Source organism: Canis aureus, chromosome 34 (assembly GCF_053574225.1).
Source record: "Canis aureus isolate CA01 chromosome 34, VMU_Caureus_v.1.0, whole genome shotgun sequence".
Taxonomy (NCBI): domain Eukaryota; kingdom Metazoa; phylum Chordata; class Mammalia; order Carnivora; family Canidae; genus Canis; species Canis aureus.
The window spans coordinates 28,231,085-28,253,288 of NC_135644.1; the positions used below are offsets into that span (position 1 = coordinate 28,231,085).

The 22,204-nt window shown below is 42.3% G+C and overlaps 1 protein-coding gene across 4 annotated transcripts in view; it reads right to left on the minus strand.

The window, feature by feature from the left end:
- The window catches only part of GPD2 (glycerol-3-phosphate dehydrogenase 2), a 137,994-nt gene that overhangs the window by 98,191 nt on the left and 17,599 nt on the right, over positions 1-22,204 (minus strand). For 3 of the 4 annotated variants that reach the window (XM_077883474.1, XM_077883475.1, XM_077883472.1), the window contains exon 2: positions 817-926. In XM_077883474.1, the coding sequence (XP_077739600.1) occupies positions 817-918 (102 nt within the window). In that variant the 5' untranslated portion in view covers positions 919-926. Of the gene's footprint in view, positions 1-816; positions 927-3,232; positions 3,371-22,204 lie in introns of those variants that run through there. The other variant, XM_077883473.1, reaches the window with a different exon arrangement.

Sequence of the window (22,204 nt, forward strand, 5' to 3'; positions counted from 1 at the left end):
AAATGGAAAAAATAAGTAGTTAATAGATAGTCCAGCTGCATACAGCTTCCCAAATTCTTTTACCTCCGTCTTTGAATCAGGAATACACCACGGAGCTGGTATCATAAAATGCCCTAGTGACATGAGTAAGGGAGACCAGGAGACTATAATACTAACATCAGAGGTGCCTGCCAGCATTTCAAGCCTAAAAAGAACAAAACCAGTCACCAAAATTATTTTCTGGCATCAATTCGGTATAGTTGTAGTGCAAAGGTGGGGGGAGGGGGGATAAAAATAAACTGAGCACTTTAAATGATCTGGAAACTTCATACCAATCTCATTTCATGGCTTTCTCCCACTAAAAATGTTATCCACTATAAAGTAATACTACATACACAAGTAAATCTTTAAGAAATAAACCCAAGATCAAAGTTGGGCCTTTTGTATAGGCTCTGTTCCATTTCCTTTCTCAGATGCCTGCCTGCCTTCTAATAAGACAAACTCTTGGCAGGAACACAGAAGGTACCCAGACATTTGGATGAATTAGAGAAGGAAAGTCTCAATGAACAAACCCTGGCCTTTGGAAATGAGGCACTCTTTTAAAACCAGAGAGCCAAAACAGAAGCTAAATAATGTAATGCTTTCTGGTAAAGAAATTTACTTTTTAAAAAATGATATACACACAGTTCTCAAGGATCATTAAGGTAGTACTCCAAATTACTGTCTTTCAGATCAAGTGGAGACAGTAATTTCTAAACAAACGTACACACGCCCCATATGCAGTTCTTTAACAGATAGAAGTTTCATATTATAATCAAAACATGCATAATTACTTACTCGCTTCCTTCTGTAATGAGCAAATTGAGAGAGGCCTAGAACACTTGCAAGAGCACCTCCTCCAACAAGAATAGTCCCTTTCACTGCCTTCTGAAATGCCATTTCTTAGCCTACAAAGAAAAACAAAAAGGAAATAGAAAGAAGTGAATTAGGATTTTGATCAGATAACAATCCCCATCATAAAAAGAGACCTTGCAAGATTCTGAACCAATATTAAGCTAGAAAACAAAACATAAAACAAGGAAGTTATCATGGGCCAAAAAACATAAGAAAAAAAAAAACAGAGACAAGGGAACTGACCACATAAAAGTGACCTTCCAACAGGAATTACAGAAAGAAAAGCAAATGAAGAGACAACTGAAGATATTGACACAGCATAAAGTCAAGAGAGCCATGAAAAGAAATGGTATTGTGTATCTCACGAAACTGCAGGCTGTACTTGCAAATCTGTTCAACTGCTAATCCCCTCCACAAGGAAATGGGGGCGAGGGGGAGCTGCCACTAGTGGAGACAGGGGGCCTCATGGTTCCTGCAGGTGCTCTGGCACAGGTGCAATTCACACCGTGGCTCAACTCCCTGCCCGGCCTCTCCCCTCCCACCGAAGCTCTCAGGAGGGAGCCAACACAGGTGCATTCCTCAGAACAGTCTACACTTGACAGATAAGAAGTCAAGCAGACAGTGCCTTGATCCTTTCACAAAGCGACAAAAGATAATTCCTAGTGACAGCTAGAATTCCTGTCATTAAGGGAACTTAATTAAAAAAAAAAAAAAGTTTTATTCTAGCCAGGGTTGCACAGCACGGCAATTTCAAGGGGCAACTCTCCATATCCAGCACTCTGGTTTCTGTTCTCAGTTTTTTTTCAGTCAGACAAGGTGAGGGGGGCACCTGGGTGGCTCAGGTCAGGAGCCAGGCTCCGGGAGCCCGGCAGTGGCCCCTCCCGGGCCTGCTCCCACACGCGGGCACGCCTTCACTCTCTGTCAACTGTCAAATAAAATCTTAAAAGAAAGGGGGGAGGGTGAGGAAGGGCGGTGCAAAAGGAGAGGGAGAAAGAGAATCATAAGCAGGTGGAGGGCAACCCCGAGATCATGACCCAAGAGGAAGTCAGATGCTTAACTGAGACACACAGGAGCCCCTTGCTATATATTTCTAAATAAAATCTTGCATTGTGTTAGCTCTTGACTTTCTTCTCATCTTGAAATAGAAGTTTTTTTGATGGCTTCAATATCCTTTAATTTTTTAGAAACACCACACAACCAAAGTGCATCAAGATGAAAATTCCACCAAAAGAACCCTTGCCAGCTTTTATTTTGCTAAACAAAAAAAGATAAAACCATGTGATCATCTTAAAAAAAAAAAAAAAGAGTTCTAACTTAGAGTTGATATTGAGCAATGTGACCTGCCTGAGACTTTTCATTCACCGTAGCAGCTGGCACAGCCACATCTTACAGGGAAGCCACTACCCTATTTTCCTGAATGGGTGGAGTCAGACCTGTCTAGACAACATGCCTTATACTCTACAAGTATCTCATGACTCAGGAAAGTATTTAATATGAAGTCAGTTTTAACCTAGGATACTAAAGAACATCTAGTATCTCAATGTAAATTAGGATACATTCAAAATGTTTAGGTCCATATAGGATGAATGGAATCCATTAGCATAACTACACTAAATCAAAGAATTTCAGTGTAGTTGGTAACTGTGATTTCATAGAAAATTCATTTTGGAATCCTATAAATTATATACTAAAATAAAAGTTGGCATTTCTGAAAAATTTATTTTTTCCTCTGATCATACTCCATCTGACAGACTAATAAATTCTAAGACTCATCTTTTCTATTAAGATTCTCACCAGAGGGGCACCTGGGTGGCTCAGCGGTTTAGCGCCTACCTACAGCTCAGGTCACGATCCCTGAGTCCCGGGATCGAGTCCACATCAGGCTCCCTGCAGGAGCCTGCTTCTCCCTCTGCCTGTGTCTCTGCCTCTCTGTATGTGTGTGTCTCTCATGAGTAAATAAATAAAATATTTTTTAAAAAAAGATTCTCACCAGAAAAATATTTCACATGCATGTTTCTCTACTGCTGGAGGTAGAGAAAGGTGCCCTCTTTCCCAAGTGATGCACAATAATTAGTATGCCAATATGATGGCTAGGGGCGTCCATGCATCATTCAGTCTACCCTAAGCAAAACTTTACATCTAAGATTGTTCTGATACTGAAAATCTCAACTAAGCCAACTTGCAAGGCACTCATTTGTCATACCCCACCATCACCCTCCCTCGTACTTTTGCATATATGTTCATATGGGTTGCCTATCACACAACAGTGGAAACCCTAGCAGTCCAGAGACAGCATCTCCAGGCTAACTGGGTTCCCCTGACAATGAGGGACAGAAAATAGAGACCTAGTTTTATTTACCTAAACAATGCTTGTGCCCACCCCATATAGACAGCAGCCCGGTGGTGTCCTGGATGTGAATTTTGTAGCTGATTGACTTTAACTCAGTATCATTGCTTCTGAATTGTTGATAATGTCATTGATGACCTCACAAAGAATACCACACGTCAACAAAGCCAGCTGAGGAATGTTATATAATACAGTCAAGGAAAGCATCTCAACAGAGGCGTTCACTCAGCCACTTCAGTTTGGGGTTAGTTTTTCCAATTGTGTAGGTTCCTACATTCTTTGCTCAACTTATTATAGTGCTTCAATTTCATTTCTGAAACCAAACCTCACTAAGGGAGATATTTTCATGGGTTTTCTCAATGAGCCATTAATACTAATAAAAAACTGCATTAATACATTATTTTGCGGAGTTAGCAATCATATTAACAATAATCAATAAAGAGTTTCTCTTTCCCAGTACTTTCATAAAATAGCCCATGCTTAGGGGATCGTTATTTCTATTGAGATCAAACCCACCGTAAGACCACCCAGCTAGTTGTAATGAATAAATCACTCTTACAAGTAATTCAAAAACATACAATGGAATATTACTCAGCCATTAGAAATGACAAATACGCACCATTTGCTTCGATGTGGATGGAACTAGAGGGTATTATGCTGAGTGAAGTAAGTCAATCAGAGAAGGACAAACATTATATGGTCTCATTCATTCAGGGAATATAAAAAAATAGTGAAAGGGAATAAAGGGGGAAGGAGAGAAAATGAGTGAAAATATCAGTGAGGGAGACAGAACATGAGAGACTCCTAACTCTGAGGAACGAACAAGAGGTGGTGGAAGGGGAGGTTGGCGGGGGGTGCAGGTGACTGGGTGACGGGCACTGAGGGGGGCGCTTGACGGGATGAGCACTGGGTGCATATGTTGGCAAATGGAACTCCAATAAAAAAATAAAAATAAATTTAAAAAACAAGTAATTCAAAAACAAAAGCACAAAATCAATTTCAACTGTCTCTGCTAAGATGATGATGATGATCATCATCATCATCAATGTTAAAATACTGATAGTCGACATTTATTATTTGCTAGGTAATAGGCACTGTGCTTTCGATTCTACATACATCAGCTCATATCACCCTCACATCACTCTAATTTCATAAAAGAGGCAGTTGTGGGTTCAGAACGGGTAAGGGATTTGCCCAAAGTCACTGACTAGTAAGTGAGAAAACCACAACTTAGTCTATACTCCTAACCACCGATTGGTTCTACCCTGCCTTTTGCTCTCAAAATAGTAACTTCTCCCCAAAGGCCATGCCATGTTTCCCTGTTATTCCTAAAAGAGGGTCCTGTTCTCAAACACTCCCCTCATGTGTACAGTCCTTGGCTTTAGGGTTTCCCTAAGTCAGTGAAGAAACCTCTAACAAAATATCTATGGTAATGTAACAACACTGTTTTACGGCTGAACAACAGAAATTTAAAACCAGATAAATATAAACCATATGCTGTGAACTATTTGTATCCACTTAAATCCCATCATAAGGAGAAAAGTTTTCATAATGATTACAAAGAGGAAACGTTGCTTCCAACTAAGCAAAACTGCAACTGGGAATATGGATAAATCTTTACCTTTTGTAACTAAAAGTGTGAGAAACTAGAGGTAGAAAAATCATCCAGAAATAAAATTAGCTTAGTTATTTTTTTTAAGATTTTATTTATTTACTTATTTATTTTTAGAGAGAGAGAAAGAGAGAGAATGAGCAGGGACAGGGAGGAGAGACAATCCCAAGCAGACTCCCTGCTGAGCCCAGAGCCCAATGAGGGGCTCAATCTCAAGCCCCTGAGATCATGACCTGTGCTGAAACCAAGAGTGGGACACTTAACCAACTGAGCCACCCACATACCCCACAATTAGCTTAGTTCTTACAGCTGATGTCCATGTCTAAGGGCCCATGACTTAAGTTGTTTTTGTTTTTTAAGATTTTATGTATTTATTCATGAGAGAGAGAGAGAGAGGCAGAGACACGGGCAGAGGGAGAAGCAGGCTCCATGCAGGGAGCCTGATGTGGGACTCGATCCCTGGTCTCCCAGTGCTAAACCACTGAGCCACCTGGGCTGCCCCCATGACTTAAGTTGTATGTACATGGACTCAGGACCAGCTCCCACACTTGCACAGATAAGCACCAGTCCTCCAATTATTGGCAGGGGAACACCAGCCCAACTAAACAACCCTGAACAAAAAGGTACTAAACTAAATAAATACATCTGTGAGTTTGTCAATTGCACTCAAGGTGCTTACAATCAATTTGGTGAATTAAATATCAATGTTTTACAACTCTATATTATAACTAGATGTGCTATATTGAGTGTTAATACTCTGATAGGCAAAAGACCCTGAACAGCAATCTTAAGAAAGAAGAACAAGGCTGGAAGCATCACAAGTCCCCATTTCAAACTACATTTCAAAGGTATATTATTCAAGAGTATGGTATTGGTACTGAAAACTTGTTGGCACTAAAAACAGACTTGTAGATCAATAGAGAGCCCAGAAATAAACCCATGTCAGTTAATTTTCAACAAAGGAGCCAAGCATACACACAGGGAAAGGACAGTCTTTTCAGTAAATGATGTAGGTAAAACTGGACAGCCGTATGCAAGGGAAGGAAAAGAAAGAAGGAAAGGAGGGAGGGAACCATTATCTTATACCATGTTCCAAAACAAACTCAGAATGTTTTAAAGATTTAAATATAAGACCTGAAACCATAATACTTCTGGAAAAAAAACATCGAGGGTAAGCTACCTGGCACCGGTCTTAGCGATGATTTTTTTGGATTTGACACCGAAAGCACAGGCAACAAAGGCGAAACTAAAGAAGTGGCGCTGGGTCAAACCAAAGAGCTCGGGGGATCCCTGGGTGGCGCAGAGGTGTGGCGCCTGCCTTCTGCCCAGGGCCTGATCCTGGAGACCCGGGGTCGAGTCCCACATCGGGCTCCCTGCATGGAGCCTGCTTCTCCCTCCTCCTGTGTCTCTGCCTCTCTCTCTCTCTCTCTCTCTGTGTGTGTGTGTGTGACTATCATAAATAAATTAAAAAGAAAAAACAAAAAACAAAGAGCTTCTGACAGTAAAGGAAACCATCCCCAAAGTGAAAAGGCAACCAACAGAATGGGAGACGATCCTGCACATCACAGACCTGGTTGGGGTCAATATGCAAAACACATAAAGAAGTCATGCAACTGAGTCGCAAAGCAGACAGTTCAGTCCTAAAACCTGGCTGAGGGAGTAAAGGGACGTTTTTCCGAGGAAGGCCTCCAGCGGCCACCAGGCCCGCCACGCGAGAGGCGCTCAGCCCATCACCCGGGCCGCAAGCGAGGCTCCGTGGGCTCCCGCCGCGCTCACGCCCCCGCCGGCCGGGGTGCCCCGGGGGAGGGGACCCACATGGCTCCGGGACCTCAAAACATCAAACAGAGAGAAAATAGGTGAGACATGGACCCCCCCGATGGTCCCCCTCCGGGCGTCCACCTGGAGAAAATGAAAGCACTGCCCGGAAAGATGGGCTGGAACCCACCCGTGACCTGCAGGAGCTCCCTGCGGCCGGGCCAGCTCAAAGCGGCTCAAAGTTCGCCGGCCTGGCCGCTGACCCAGCCCACGCGGACCCCTGGCTGCTCACTGAGGAAGGCCTTGACTGGAAACCGGGTCTCAAACAGCCCTGGGGGCTCACCACCTCCGCCTCCTCCCGCCCAGAAGCAAGGCGACTCCGCAGCTTGAATCACGCCCTTGGAGACCTTCCCCACACACTGTGGACTTCAAAACAAGAAATAGGCACCCACTGAGAAAGGCTGAGGGGCCTCTCGGCAACCCCCACAAAGTTATTCCAGAACAAGAGCACACTTCCTGGCCTCTGAGTTCTCCAAACAGAGCACTCAAACTCCTCTTCCTGTCCCACCACCTAGCTTCTCTCTGAATTTCACATAACTAAAACCCACCCAGATGGACTTATCACTCCAGCGTGGAAGGAGCTGCGGGTCTCTTCACTTTTACAAACTCTCCTATCCTCTGGCGTCTTGTGTGGAAATTCCCTTTGCTCTCTCCACGATCTTCATTCATTTAAATGAGCAGGGGTGGGGGGAATGCATGTACTGTAGATGAAAGATCATTTTTAGAAGAGCAATTCTGCAGTCCAGGGGACAGGTGCTCCCTAGCAAGATGTAAAGGCATTCCGCGCCCCTCTGACCGCCTATAGCCTGTGCTACACCTCTGAGCCCCTTCCTTAAGCATGTGCAGGTCCAAAAGTAGCACGAAGCTCCTTACACTTCAACTGTGTAGTCACCTACCTTGTAGCTATGCATGGAAAACCACACCTCACCTATTTTGAGTCATGACACTTTTTCAAACCCACAGAAGGCACAACTGCACCATTCAGAAGACCAGGCCTCAAAGTCCACCCGCATACAAATTCAGTGACTTACAAGGAGAAGGGTATGTGAATTTTACAAAATATAGGTGTCAGATCTCAAAAGAAGAAGTCTACTATAATCATGGAACTTGGCAGCAAGTCCCCCACAAAATGAAAGAAATGAGCACAAAAGCACCTTCCCAACCAGCAGCCCAGTTCTAACTGTAAACGTCAAGATTTCTGGGCAGCTTTGAATTAGACACATTTCAACAAAGTAAATCCTTTATTATTCCAATCCATGATATATCGAATGTTTTATATACCTTCCTATCAGAAAGTACATCCTAGTTCAGGCACACCAAGCACATGCTAATAAAGTGCTTGCCCAGATAAGCAGCAAGCAATGCACACCACGTGCTAACTTCTCTTTCCCGGTGAGGATAAAGATCAGCACTCTGCCTGTAAATGCATCCCCCCTCGCCAAGCAGAGAGGCGCCTGTATGCACGAACATCTTAGGCAGTAAGATGCATGGGAACCCTACAGAAACAGAGTCAGCCCTCAAGCACGCTTTCTGAAAGCTGTCAGACACAAACGAACAAAATAATCAACATCACAGGCCCATTCTCTGGAACTGGAGAGGGGCCCTAGTCCATAAACTGAAAATGAATGTGTCCTGTTTTGGTTGCTTTAAACATTTTCAAAAAAGATTTGGGCCAAGACTGAGTAGGAAATGGACCCAAGAGTTATTCACAAAAGATTATCCAAATGGAAAGAAATGAATGTGTGCGTGTATGTGTAAAATATTACATTTATACATAGTCTAAAAGCCACAAACACAGAAGTAACAGTGACCACCTAGAGTTGTAAAATGTTCATATGCTGAACAGAATATCAAAAGCAAAAAAGGTTTTTGTTTTTTTTTTCTTTTCCTTAAAGATTTTATTTATTTATTTGTGAGAGAGCACAGCAGGAGGGAAGGGCAGAGGGGGAGGGAGAAGCAGGCTCCAGGCTAAGCAGAGAGCCCCATGCGAGGCTCCATCCCAGGACCCAGGATCATGACCTGAGCCCAAGGCAGATGCTTAACCAACTGAGCCTCCCAGGGGCCCCGCAGAAAGATTTTTCTTAAGTCCTTACAAACAGTATTTTCTTGATAAAACAAAATAAATGAGAGAATCAAATAAAAGCACAAAAGTTAGAAATATAATGAATGTTGAGATTCTAGATGTCCAAGACTTCAGACTGTAGCTGATGAGGAAGCTAAAGCAACACAATCCCACATTGCTGGCACAGCATCCAAACCCTGGCTTTGTCCCTGTCTCTCACACAGACTGCTTAAGGGAATTTCTGTATTTCCAATCAACTTCCCCAGGAAATCCCATGCAAGAAGGGCTTAACCGAAAAGATAGAAAAGACGGGGGAAATCTTAACAAAGGGAGAGGCTTTCAGTGAAGACAGAAGAGAAAATCAGGAATCAAAGAGAAAATGAAAGACAAATGCTACCGTTGATACTGGTTCACATAGCTCCCAGCAAGAAAGTGCTTTGTTAAAGGCTCCTACTAGTCTCCGCAGGACCCTTGGGGTCAGTTAGGTCATCCTAGGGGCAAACACACAGCTACAGATGACTGAGAAAGAGGTTGGCTCAGGACCATGCCACAGGCTCAAGGAGGGCAGGAGCCTGGAAGCTTGACACAGAGGAGCTGGCACAGAGGAGGACTGAGCTGGCTCCAGGGGCTCAAGTCAGAAATTAAGAAATGTAAGCAAAAGGCAAAGAAGAAAAAGAAGAAGCAAATAAGGTCAACAACCATTTAAAATGAGCCAGTTAAAAGTTTGTTTATTCAAAAACTTGTCTCAAACATTATTACATGAATCCTTCTGTTGTGTAATTTTTGTTTGACTTAATATGCAAAGCCATAAGCAAGTCAAGCACTTATTTCACAAAGTTGCCTGAAGTGAAAACACAGAGAAAGGAAGGAGGGGGCTCTGGAGCAACACGAGGATCTATGGTCACACTCTAGTCCTCATTTATTACGTAAGACTCATTTCTTAAAAAATAGTATTTCCAAGGCAACTTCCCTATTTTATGTTTTCTGCCAATTCTAAAGTGCACAACAGTAGTATAGTCACAAATTTGACCCTCTTTCCTATTTCTGTGAGGTTCACTACAGAATTACAAGAAATCAATGAAGTCCACTTCAGCCAATAACAGATTTATATTCATTAAATGCAAATGATCTTAGTTTAATTCATAATGGAATGACTTCTATTGTATTTGCTTTCCATAGAATGGCTTTTAGAAATCATGAAGAACTATAATTACTTCATGCAAGAGAATTTGTTTTTTATTTTAAGTTCATTTTAAAACCAAAATTAATCTAGATTCTCTATCATCCTAGACATGTTAATAGATTTGTGTTTACAGTTGTAAAACCCTATCTTTAATTTTCTTTGTTTACCATATACATAATATAAGGTAATCAGGAAAGGCATAAAATAAAATGTCCCTTATTAAGTGAAAATCCGGAACATTCCTTCCCTAAAGTTCCCATCCCTTATAAAGACACAAATCAGTTTTAAGGGACTACATGCCCGGTATGAAATTAAATAAACTTACATTTAATACCAATAATAAGAAATCCTCACTTAAAAATGAATACAACAGGCATATAAACTTTAATTTTGCCTTGAGGAAGAAAGGATGTTACCAAAGAATCAAAGGGAAAAAAAGTTCTTTAGGCCAACAGACCACACCAGTCCTGGGCTTCTCGCAGTATTTATGCTCCCTTCACTAACACGATGTTGAGTCATAAAAATCATTCACTTTCCTTCAGCAGCATAAACTCTTTTGTAGCCTTTACACACTGTTCTAAACTCTACTTCAGTAATTAAGAGAAGGGGAAAAAAAATAAAAGAAAACAAGGTCTGCCTTCAGCCCAGGTCATGATCCCAGAGTCCTGGAATCAAGTCCCATGTCTGGCTCCCTGCTCCACTGGAGGCCGCCACTCCCTCTGCACCCCGCCCCCATTTTCTGCACTCACTCTCACTCTCTCTCAATAAAATAAAGTAAAATCCTTAAGAAAAAAAAAGAAAAAAGAAAAAGAAAGAAAGAAAGAAAAAGAAAAAAGAAAGAAAAAGAAGAAAGAAAGAAAGAAAGAAAGAAAGAAAGAAAGAAGAAAGAAAGAAAAGAAAAGAAAAAGAAAAGAAAAGAAAAGAAAGAAAAGAAAAGAAAAAAGAAAAGAAAAGAAAAGAAAAGAGAAGAAAAGAAAGGAAAGAAAAAAAGGGATGCCTGGGTGGCTCAGCAGTTGAGCATCTGCCTTTGGCTCAGGGTGTGATCCTGAGTCCAAGCATCAAGTACTGCATCGGGCTCCTTGCATGGAGCCTGCTTCTCCCTCTGCCTCTCTCTCTCTCTCTCTTTCTCTTTCTGTGTCTCCCATGAATAAATAAATAAAATCTTAAAAAGAATAAAAAACCCTGTTATAAATTTCAAGCCAAACAGAGATCAAAATATCTGCTTTTACATTTTTTTAAGATTTTATTTATTTATTCATGAGAGACACACACACAGTGATAAAGTAATCACAATCATGACTGTTGAATACACATCCCAAAAATGCTTCATTAAAAAAGCATCTACCTCATCATATAAATAAATGTATTTTAAATGGACTTAGGGGCTATAAAATAGTGCACAGGCACTGTGAACCAAATGAAAAGTTTTTAAAAACATATATGGAGGATAATGAACTTTTAACTCTACAGTCAAAAGAAATACATCATAAGAAAAGTTCAGTGAAATGTTCAGAGAAAAAAAGTGCTTTGGATAATTGAGGTTCTATTTTCCTGATCTTAATCAAAGATTTCTTTTGCTGTTTTCCAATATTGTATATTTTTTATTAAATAAACTTATGAATTAGGAAACACTATATACTAAACATAGGCACTTTTCTTTGAAGAGTCGGAAAGAATCTTAAAGAGACTCAAGATCATTATCCTGAAAACTCTTTTTTTGAGTATCAGATATAGAAGGTTTGACAATCTGCCTTCAAATGTAATAAGCACAAACAAAACTTTGAAAAGTTGGCTTTTTTCTTACTTCAAAATGCTGATGCCACCTGATTTACTCAGCTTTTTTTCATTATTTTTATCACCAAATGAGAAGAAAATGCATCAATTCTTTCAAAAGTTCTAGCTGCAATTGCATTATATATGTCAGTAGAAACATATTTTAGGAAACACTTGTTGAAGATAGTTTATGAAATCCTGAGCTCATAAAAAAACTATAATTTTTATGATAATTAGTTATAGCATAATAATTTCAGTTAATTTAATTCACTTACATTGTAAAAAAGAAAAAAAATTCTAAATTTGATTACAGCTCTATTAGAGCTCTATTAATGAACAAGACATGGCAGGGAGTTCTAACAGAAACCACGTATGTTGCAGTAGGGAGACCAGTGATTTTGCTTCCTTGAGCTTGAGAAGATCCCCAAGAAATAAAGCCAACCAATTTTTACACCCAGTAGTGATGCCACCACCGCACCCTTACCGCAGCCTGCTGAAATTTGCATTTAAAATTCACTCCCTTGCACATCTACTAATCCACTGCAGGTATAAATGTAACTATCAATACACACAAATTACACACAGGGTCAAATTACACACACAAAGCTTAGATGCAAAGAAAATCTAAGTTACACAGTTACACTACCAATCAAAGTAATCATGTACTGTATTCTTTTGCTTAGTGATCATACTGCCTAAAAATGTCTGACCCTAAAGGAAATAAAAATTAAACAAGAGGAAAGGCAGATTACAGAATTCATATTTCTAACGAAAAATTTATTTAAAAAGTATGTAATACAGGGGCCCAGGGTGACTCAGTTGGTGAGGTGGCCAACTCTTGATTTCAGCTCAAGTCATAATCTCAGGGTTGTGAGATCCAGCTCCATGGAGCCCCCATAGGCTGCACTCAGCTGTGAGTCTGCTTAAGGATTCTCTCCCTCTGTCCCTCCCTTCACTCAGGCCCATCTGTACATGCTCTCTCTCTCTCTCAAATAAATTAATAATTAATTTTTAAAACTAATAGTCTTTTTTAAAAAGAATGGAATACAACTAATACAACATTTTGTAAATGCCCATCCCTTCACCCCCCAAAAAAGAAAAGATTGTTTTCTTTCACCTATCCAAAAATAATAAGCAAATCTGTATTTCCAGCTCAGCCTTCTTGGCTAAAACAGTCTCGGTCATAAGATTCTATTCTCTCCATTTGAATGAGGCATCCTCTTCAAGCCTCTCCTTTTAGATTTTTCTTTTCTTCTTTAAAAGGACTGGCACACACTCTGAAATGAAAAGCATTCAAGTACTAGACTATAAACAAGTCTAGTCACTGTGCATGAGATACTGTGTACCAACATTATTCCGCTAATATCCTAGCATTTGACAGTCTAAAATTTAATAGCATGCACAAAAGAAGATAAAGGGTTCTACTCAATATTCTCTTTAAAGTTTCCATTGCTAAAAGAAAGAAAGAAAGACAGCAAGACAGCAAGCAAGCAAGCAAGAAAGAGAAAATAAACAAAAACACAACAACCAAGCTCTATATTCTTTTAATTCTCAAAACACCAGGCAAAAAAAGACAATCACCAGGGGAATTCAGGAAGGCAAGGATGAGGAGCCTTGCCTTGCTATTCTGTCTCTATCTGTAACTTGCTTTGTGAAGTCAGGCAAATCATCTGAATTTGCTGATCCTTGCTCCACCTGTAAATGAAGTCTCTTTGAAAATGTCCAGAGCTATTTTGACTTTGTATGTATATTATTTTATGTGTGTTCTTCATTAAGTAGGTACAGAGGAAAAAAAAAAAAAGACACCTTCATGCATTAAAGGTGGTACTGTCTCGATATCCTATTTATTTAGCGCCGTTGGATAATTAAGGCTTGTATTCATTCTTTCATTTAGTAATTACTGACTGATCACCTAACATTTGCCCGTTACTGAACATATAACTGAGAACAAACATGAAAATCCCTGCCTTCTAAGAACTTTGAGTAGAGTTCAGTTTGAAAAAAAAGTCGAAATTATTTCAAATTAGAATATTTCAAAAATGCAAGTCACACTTTGTCTTCTTAAAGAATATATTACCCATGAATTCAATTACTGATGACTTAGAGCCACCCCTAAGTACATTAGACTATGGTATTAGGATGTTGGCCGCAGGAATAGTAAAAGGCACAATACCATCACCCTCTTTACCAAGTGGCCGGAAGCCACAGGCTCTTCCCATTTGAATTCTTCCTCTGTCTGCTTAATACAAGTTTTCTGTTTGTTCCAAACTCTCAAACTACCGCTAATTTTCCCTCTAGATCTTTGAGCTCTCCAGCTCACTTCTAACTTCTTACCACTATGGTCAAAAAAAGGGGGGCCAAGTTAGAACTATGCTTAAAATGCCAATGACACACTCCGTGAAAGGAAAAGGAACAACTTATTAGCATGTGAGCGTTTAGACGTCCAACACCCTGGCTTTATCTCACTCCAGGGCCTTCCTCCCCCTTCCTTCCCGTGTGCTGGTCACTGAGGCGCACCAGATCATTCCTCAAGTTTGGTGCACACAGTACACACTCACACAAACTGCACTGGTCTGTTATGAAAATTAAGAATCTCCAATCAGACACAAACACGTAGTTTGTGAAAATAGTTTAGGAAAATAAAATTTTTATTTCAATTCTGCATCATCTGAACAAATCCACATTATCTTGAAAAAAATTGTGGCAAGGCTGCTCTGGAAACAATTAGAACATTTCTCTGTACTCTCTTGGATTTCAAGAAAAGTTTATAGATAAATGGGGCAAAAAGAATCTGCCACTGCTAAAAAAATAAATAAATAAATCCTTGTTAGAAACTAGCTTATGAACAGCACACTTATTGTTGGTGAGTGATAGATAAAAATTGTACTCTCTAAAAAAAAAGCAAGAGTTCAATAACTATTCAGGAAAGTATTGCTGAAAGATGCACCCAAGTAAGGAAGATGAAAGGAGGGGCATTCACTACTGCAGCATGCATTCAACAGGAATGGACTCAAAGAGCGCCTGGTGGATCCCCTGCACTGCTCTCAGGGCTGGCGATTTCTCTACTCTGATGGACTGAGGGAAACAACAAATCAACAAATGTAAGCAAATTGAGTATTTTGAAAGTGACTAGTGCTATGCAGAAAATAAGACAGAGGGGCACCTGGGTGGCTCAGTCAGTTAAACATCGGCCTTTGGCTCAGGTCATGATCTCAAGGTCTTGGGAGCAAGCCCCGTGTGTTGGGCTCCCTGCTCAGTGAGGTATCTGCTTCTTCCTTTCCCTCTGCTTCTACCCCCTGCTCATATGCATGCCTGTGCTCTCTTTCTCTGAGTAAATAAATATTTAAGTAAAACCTAAAAAAAAAAAAAGGAAAGGAAAGGAAAGGAAAGGAAAGAAGGAAAGGAAAGGAAAGGAAAGGAAAGGAAAGGAAAGGAAAGGAAAGGAAAGGAAAGGAAAGGAAAAAAAAGTAGAGAAAAGAAAAGAGAAGATGGCATATTAGGTGAGAAAGTGACTGCAGTACGAGGAACCAACTCTAAATAGAATGCTCAAGGAGGTGATTTGGCAAAAAACGAAATTAAGGAGGAAGAGCCAGTCACCCAGAGAGCCAGGAGAAGGGCCTTCGAAGGCATGCAAAGACACTTAGCATGTGAAAGCTTGACCTCTGCTGGAAACTGAAAGGCCACTGTGGCTGCAGCACAGTGAATGATGTGGATAGTGGGTTCCAGATGAGGTCAGAGGGCCTTATGTGCTGAGCCACATATGACTTCCTCCTAGCAAGAAGTTTATGCGACAAGACAGACATAGAAAAATCAAGGGAGGGTCGTAATTGGTGCAACGATACAATGGAATTCACAGGGAAGGTGGAAGATCAACTCTACCCTGCAGAGGATGCCTTTTAAGAGTAATAAGAACAAAAGCAATCATTTCTTACTCTTCTGGTTTTTTTAAAAGATTTATTTGGGGCACCTGGGTGGGGTGGCTCAGCCTGCTAAGCTTCTGACTCTTTATCTTGGCTCAGTCAGGATCCCAGGGTCATTAGACTGAGCCCCAAGACCAGCTCCATGCTCCGCTGGGAGTCTGCTTGAGATTCTCTCTCTGCCCTTCCTCCCGCTAGCATCTGCTCCCTCTCTCTCTCTCTCTAAAAAATATAAATAAGTAAATAAAATCTTTTAAAAAAATAAGATATAGGGCAGCCCTGGTGGCGCAGCGGTTTGGCGCCGCTTGCAGTCCAGGGTGTGATCCTGGAGACCTGGGATCAAGTCCCGCATCGGGCTCCCTGCGTGGTGCCTGCTTCTCCCTCTGCCTGTGTCTCTGCCTCTCTCTCTCTCTAGCTGTGTCTCTATGAATAAATAAATAAAATAAAAATAAAATAAAATAAAATAAAACAAAATAAAATATAGATTTATTTGAGAAAGACAGAGGGAATGTGTGTGTAGATGAGAGGAGGAGGGGTAGAGCCTCTCAAGCCGATTCTCCACCAAACACAGAGCCCAGCAGGGGGGTCCATCTCACCACCGTGAGGTCATGACCTGAGCTGAGATAGTGAGTCAGAGGCTTAAGCCACTGAACCACCCAGGTGCCTCTACAGCAGTCATTTCTTAAGGACACAGTAGCCATGTTCATAATGAGTATATGAAAGTTAAAAAAAAAAAAAAAAAAAAAAGGAAAAAATGGAGATAAAGAGAGAGAGAGAGAGAGGAGTTAACAAATCACATGAGAAAATAGTAAAAAATGTAAACCACAATCAAAAACAGTATTCCGTAATAGGAAAACATATTTCAAGGATAATCCTGAGCATAAATATCTGTTGAACTCAGGCACTTGACTGTTCCATTCCACTCAGTCTAACAAGCTGGTAACAAGGAACGAGGGCGCCAACTGAGAAAGCCTCTCAAATGCCAGCACCAGACATCCTATTTATATTTCTATTGCCCCCGGGGCTAGGGTGTTTTGCAGGTGGCTTCCCCCCACCCCCCAACTCAGGATACCTTGAACTGATTTTGGACCCATGTGAGAAAAGAACCCTGGGTCACATCTCAACAAGCGGAGGCACCCAGAACATTTGCCACGGCGCAGGCAGGACGCCGAAGGGCCGTGTGAAGCCGACCCTCTGAGCAGAGATTTAATAGACAAGAGAGACAGTGAACGAGTAATTACAGTTCTTTATATTTATGGGTTTGAATCTGGAGGATGCCGGGCCTCGCACATTGTGTCTCACAACATTGCCCCTGCGGAGGCCGAGAAGCCAGAGCCAAGTGCCCGAGTGTCGCAGCCCCCAGGGCCACGCATTTCAGTTCCAGGCCAGGACGCCTCGGCCCCTGCTGGCTCCTGCTGACCCCTGTGGGCCCCTGCTGGCCCCCCTGCTGGCCCCCGCGGGCCTCTGCTGGTCCCTGATGGCCCCTGCTGGCCCCTGCTGACCCCTGCTGGCCCCCCTACTGGCCCCCCTGCAGGCCTCTGCTGGCCCCTACTGGCCCCTGCGGACCCCTGCGGACCCCTGCGGACCCCTGAGGGCCCCAGCTGACCCCCGCTGGCCCCTGCGGACCCCTGCTGACCCCTGCTGGCCCCCCTGCTGACCCCCCTGCAGGCCTCTGCTGGCCCCTGCTGGACCCCCTACTGGCCCCTGCTGACCCCCCTGCGGGCCCCTGCTGGCCCCTGCGGACCCCTGCTGACCCCCCTGCAGGCCCCTGCGGACCCCTGCGGGCCCCTGCGGGCCCCTGCGGACCCCTGCGGACCCCTGCGGACCCCTGCTGGCCCCTGCGGGCCCCTAGGGCCCCTGCAGACCCCTGCTGGCCCCTGCGGACCCCTGCGGACCCCTGCTGGCCCCTGCGGACCCCTGCGGACCCCTGCTGGCCCCTGCGGACCCCTGCGGGCCCCTGTTGGCCCCTAGGGCCCGTGCTGGCCCCTAGGGCCCCTGCTGACCCCCCTGCGGGCCCACGGCCTCTCCTCTGCACACGCTGGGCAGGGGGTTCGGCGACCCCCACGGTTAATCCGACCTGCGGGCCGCGGGCTGACCTGCAGTCAGGAGGCAAGCGACCGGACACAGCTCCTCGGAGGGGGGCGGCGAGCTGCAGGCCGCCCCGTCCCCGCGGCCGCCACACCCCAGGCCTCGGCCCCCGCCCGGCCGAGCCCCGAGCTGTTCCGCACTTCACGGCCCTGCACAGGCCCCGCACAGACGGGCGGCCCGGCCCTGCCCTTGCCCCGGCGCTGCTCCTCGATCCAGCCCGGGCCCCACGGGCTCGGGGCTGCCACCAAGACCTACCCCTGGCTCCGACTTGAAAGGGCAGCGTGTTTATGCTGGTGGTAAGTATACTAAAGTGAAGGGAGTTCTAGAAATAAGGGGACAGCTCAAGTAAGTTAAACATTTTAGAATTTCTTTATTGCTTAGAAGTTAATTCTTTCTGGGTTAATTATACCCTGCAAGGACAGCGGGCAGCGGGTTACAGGCAAGTAAGAATGAATTATGAAGAGAAAAAAGCAGGTAAAACAGAATCTGTATGTCTGTATTTCTGTTTTAAAGTATATGTTGGACACCTAATAGTCCTCAACAGGGAAAACCTGAGAGCGTTTCCACTAAGGTCAGGAACACGACAGGGATGTCCACTCTCACCACTGCTATTTAACATGGTGCTAGAAGTCCCAGCCTCCACAATCAGACATCAAAAAGAAATAAAAGGCATCCAAATTGGCAAGGAAGAAGTCAAACTTTCACTATTCTCAGATGACATGATATTCTCTGTAAAAAAACCGAAGGACTCCACCAAAAAGTTGCTGTAACTGATACACAAATTCAGCAAAGTCACAGGATATAAAACCAATGTACAGAAATCTGTTGCATTTCCATACACCAAAAATGAAACAGCAGAAAGAGAAATCAAGGAATTGCTCCCATTTACAACTGCACCAAAAGCCTTAAGATACCCAGGAAAAAGTCTAACCAAAGAGGCAAAAGATCTGTACTCTGAAAATTATAGAACACCTATGAGAGAAACTGAAGAGGACACAAAGACATGGAAAAATATTCCATGCTCATGGACTGGAAAAACAAATATTAAAATATCCATACCACCCAAAGCAATCTACACATTTAATGCAATCCCTATAAAAATTCCACCAGCATTTTTCACAGAGCTAGAACCAACAATCCTAAAATTTGTATGGAACCACAAAAAACTCCAAATAGCCTAAGCAATCTTTTATTTTTTTTTTATTGGTGTTCAATTTACTAACATACAGAATAACACCCAGTGCCCGTCACCCATTCACTCCCACCCCCGCCCTCCTCCCCTTCTACCACCCCTAGTTCGTTTCCCAGAGTTAGCAGTCTTTACGTTCTGTCTCCCTTTCTGATATTTCCCACACATTTCTTCTCCCTTCCCTTATTTTCCCTTTCACTATTATTTATATTCCCCAAATGAATGAGAACATATAATGTTTGTCCTTCTCTGACTAAGCAATCTTTTAAAAGAAAAGCAAGGAGCGCCTGGGTGGCTTAGTCAGTTAAATGTCAGGCTTATGATTTCGGCTCAGATCATGATCTTGGGGTCATGGGATCAAGCCCCACATCGGGCTCTGTGCTACTCATGGAGTCTGCTTGAGATTATCTCTCTCCCTCTGCCCCTCACCCACTTGCTCTCTTTCTCAAAATAAATAAAATATAAAAAAAAAAGAAAGAAAAGAAAAAGAACAGCTGGAGGCATCACAATTTTAGACTTTAAACTATATTACAAAGCTATAGTAATCAAGACACTGCAAGACAGTATGATACTGGCACCAAAAGACACACGGATCAATAAAACAGAATAGAAAACCCAGAAATGGGGATCCCTGGGTGGCTCAGCGGTTTGGCGCCTGCCTTTGGCCCAGGGCGCGATCCTGGAGACCCGGGATCGAGTCCCACATCAGGCTCCAGGTGCATGGAGCCTGCTTCTCCCTCTGCCTGTGTCTCTGCCTCTCTCTCTCTCTCTCTATCATGAATGAATGAATGAATGAATGAATAAGAAAGAAAGAAGAAAGAAGAAAGAAAGAAAGAAAGAAAGAAAGAAAGAAAGAAAGAAAGAAAGAAAGAAAGAAAGAAAGATGAAAACCCAGAAATGGATGTACAATTATATGGTCAATCTTCGGAAAAGCAAGAAAGAATATCCAATGGAAAAAAGACAGCTTCTTCAGCAAATGGGAAAACAGGACAACAACATGCAGGAGACTGAAACTGGACTACTTTCTTACATCATACACCAAAATAGACTCAAAATGGATAAAAGACCTAAATGTGAGACAGGAAACCATCAAAATCCTAAAGGAGAACACAGGCAATCTCCTCTTTGACTCAGCCATAGCAACTTCTTACTAGACATGTCTCTGGAAACAAGGAAAACAAAAGCAAAAATGAACTCTCAGGACCTCATCAAGATAAAAAGCTTCTGCACAGAAAAGGAAACAGTCAACAAAATTTAAAGGTAACAAACCGGGCCCTCTGGGTGACTCAGTGGTTGAGCGCCTGCCTTTGGCTCAGGGCATGATCCTGGAGTTCTGGGATCGAGTCCCACATTGGGATCCCTGCATGGAGCCCTGCTTCTCCCTCCGCCTATGTCTCTGCCTCTCTCTTTGTGTCTCTCATGAATAAATAAAATCTTTTCAAAGGAAAAAAAACTAAAGGCAACCAACCAAATGGGAGAAGATATACACAAATGACATAAAAGTTTAGTATCATGAAAAGTTAGTATCTGATAAAAGGTTAGTATCAAAATTCTATAAAGAATTTATCAAAGTCAACACCACAAAAACAAACAATCCAGTTTAAAAATGGGCAGATGACATGAATAGACACTTTTCCAAAGAAGACATCCAGATGGCCAACAGACACATGAAAAGATGCTCAACCTCACTCATCATCAGGGAAATACAAATCCAAACCACGGTGAGATACCATCTCACACCTGTCAGAATGGCTAAAATTAACAACTCAGGAAACAAAGATGTTAGTGAGAATATGGAGAAAGGGAAACCCTTTTGTGTTGCTGGCGGGAATGTAAACTGGTGCAGCCACTCTGGAAAACAGCATGGAGGGTCCTCAAAAAGTTAAACATAGAATTACTCTATGACCCAGCAATTGCACCAGTAGGTATTTATCCAAAGGACACAAAAGTGCTGATTGGAAGAGGCACATGCACCCTGATGTCTATAGCAGCATTATCAACAATAGCCAAATTACGGGAAGAGCCCAAATATCCAACAATTGATGAGTGGATAAAGCAGATGTGGTGTATATCTACAACAGACTATTACTCAACCATCAAAAAGAATGAAATCTTGCCATTTGCAATGACATGGATAGAACTAGAGTGTATTATGCTAAGTGAAATAAATCAGTCAGAGAAAGACGTGTATCATATGGTTTCACTCATGTGGAATTTAAGAAACGAAACAGATGAACATAGGGGAAGGGAAGGAAAAATAAAATAAGATAAAAGCAGAGAAGGAGGCAAACCATAAGACACTCTTAACTATAGAGAACAGACTGTAGGTTGATGGAGGGAGGTGGTCGGGGGATGCACTAGATGGGTGATAGGTATTAAGGTGGGCACTTGTTGTGATGGGCACTGGGTATTGTATATAAGTGATGGATCACTACATTCTACACCTGAAACCATTTTACTATACATGTCAACTAATGAAAATTTAAATACAAAATTGAAATTAAAAAATTAAAAATAAAGTATATGTGTGTAAACAAAGTATATGAGTATGCATGCACATACACACACACATACACACATGTACAAAGACTAGAAGGATATGCCCAAAAATGTTTAAATTCTCATCTCTGAATGGGAGGGTTACACATCATTTTTATTTTCTTCCTTATGCGCATCATTTTTAAAATTTCTAAGATGTGCATATATTATTCTTCTGCTGAGAAATAAAACTGTGCGTATGTATATGAGAGAGAGAGAAGTTAAAGGAAGAAAGGGAGGGAGAGAGGAAGAAACTTGAAAGAGCACCAGGCAGGCAGCTGATATTTGACTAAATCCCATATCATCTGACCATTACTTGAGTGATTTTCCTGTTAACACACCTTTCCTCATTTTTAATGAACTAGAGTAAAAGACCCACAAAAGAAAGAAAAAGGATGCTTCATCTTTACAATTTATTTGGAATCTTGAAGCAAAAACTGGAAAATGTCACTGGATTATCTACCCTACTCTGAAGAAGTCTCCACTCTAACTAGAATGAATCTGCCTTGAACATCTGACACCATAACTATTTAAGCCTGAGTTAAACTACACCAAAACTAGTCTTGAATTTTTAGTTATTTCACATTACATCCTCTCAGGGATTTAAAGTTTAACACAACCAGAAGTCCCAACAACTAATCAAACCAATGACGCAAAGCTAATCCAACTTGTTGGAACTTGGTGTGCCCTAGGGTTCAACTCCATCAGAGCCAACTGTCTTCAGCCAACAGCACACCCAGTGGGGGGCTCCACTGTGCCAAGCCCTAAAGGAAGGCCACAGACACAGAGAGGCGACCGACAGGGGCC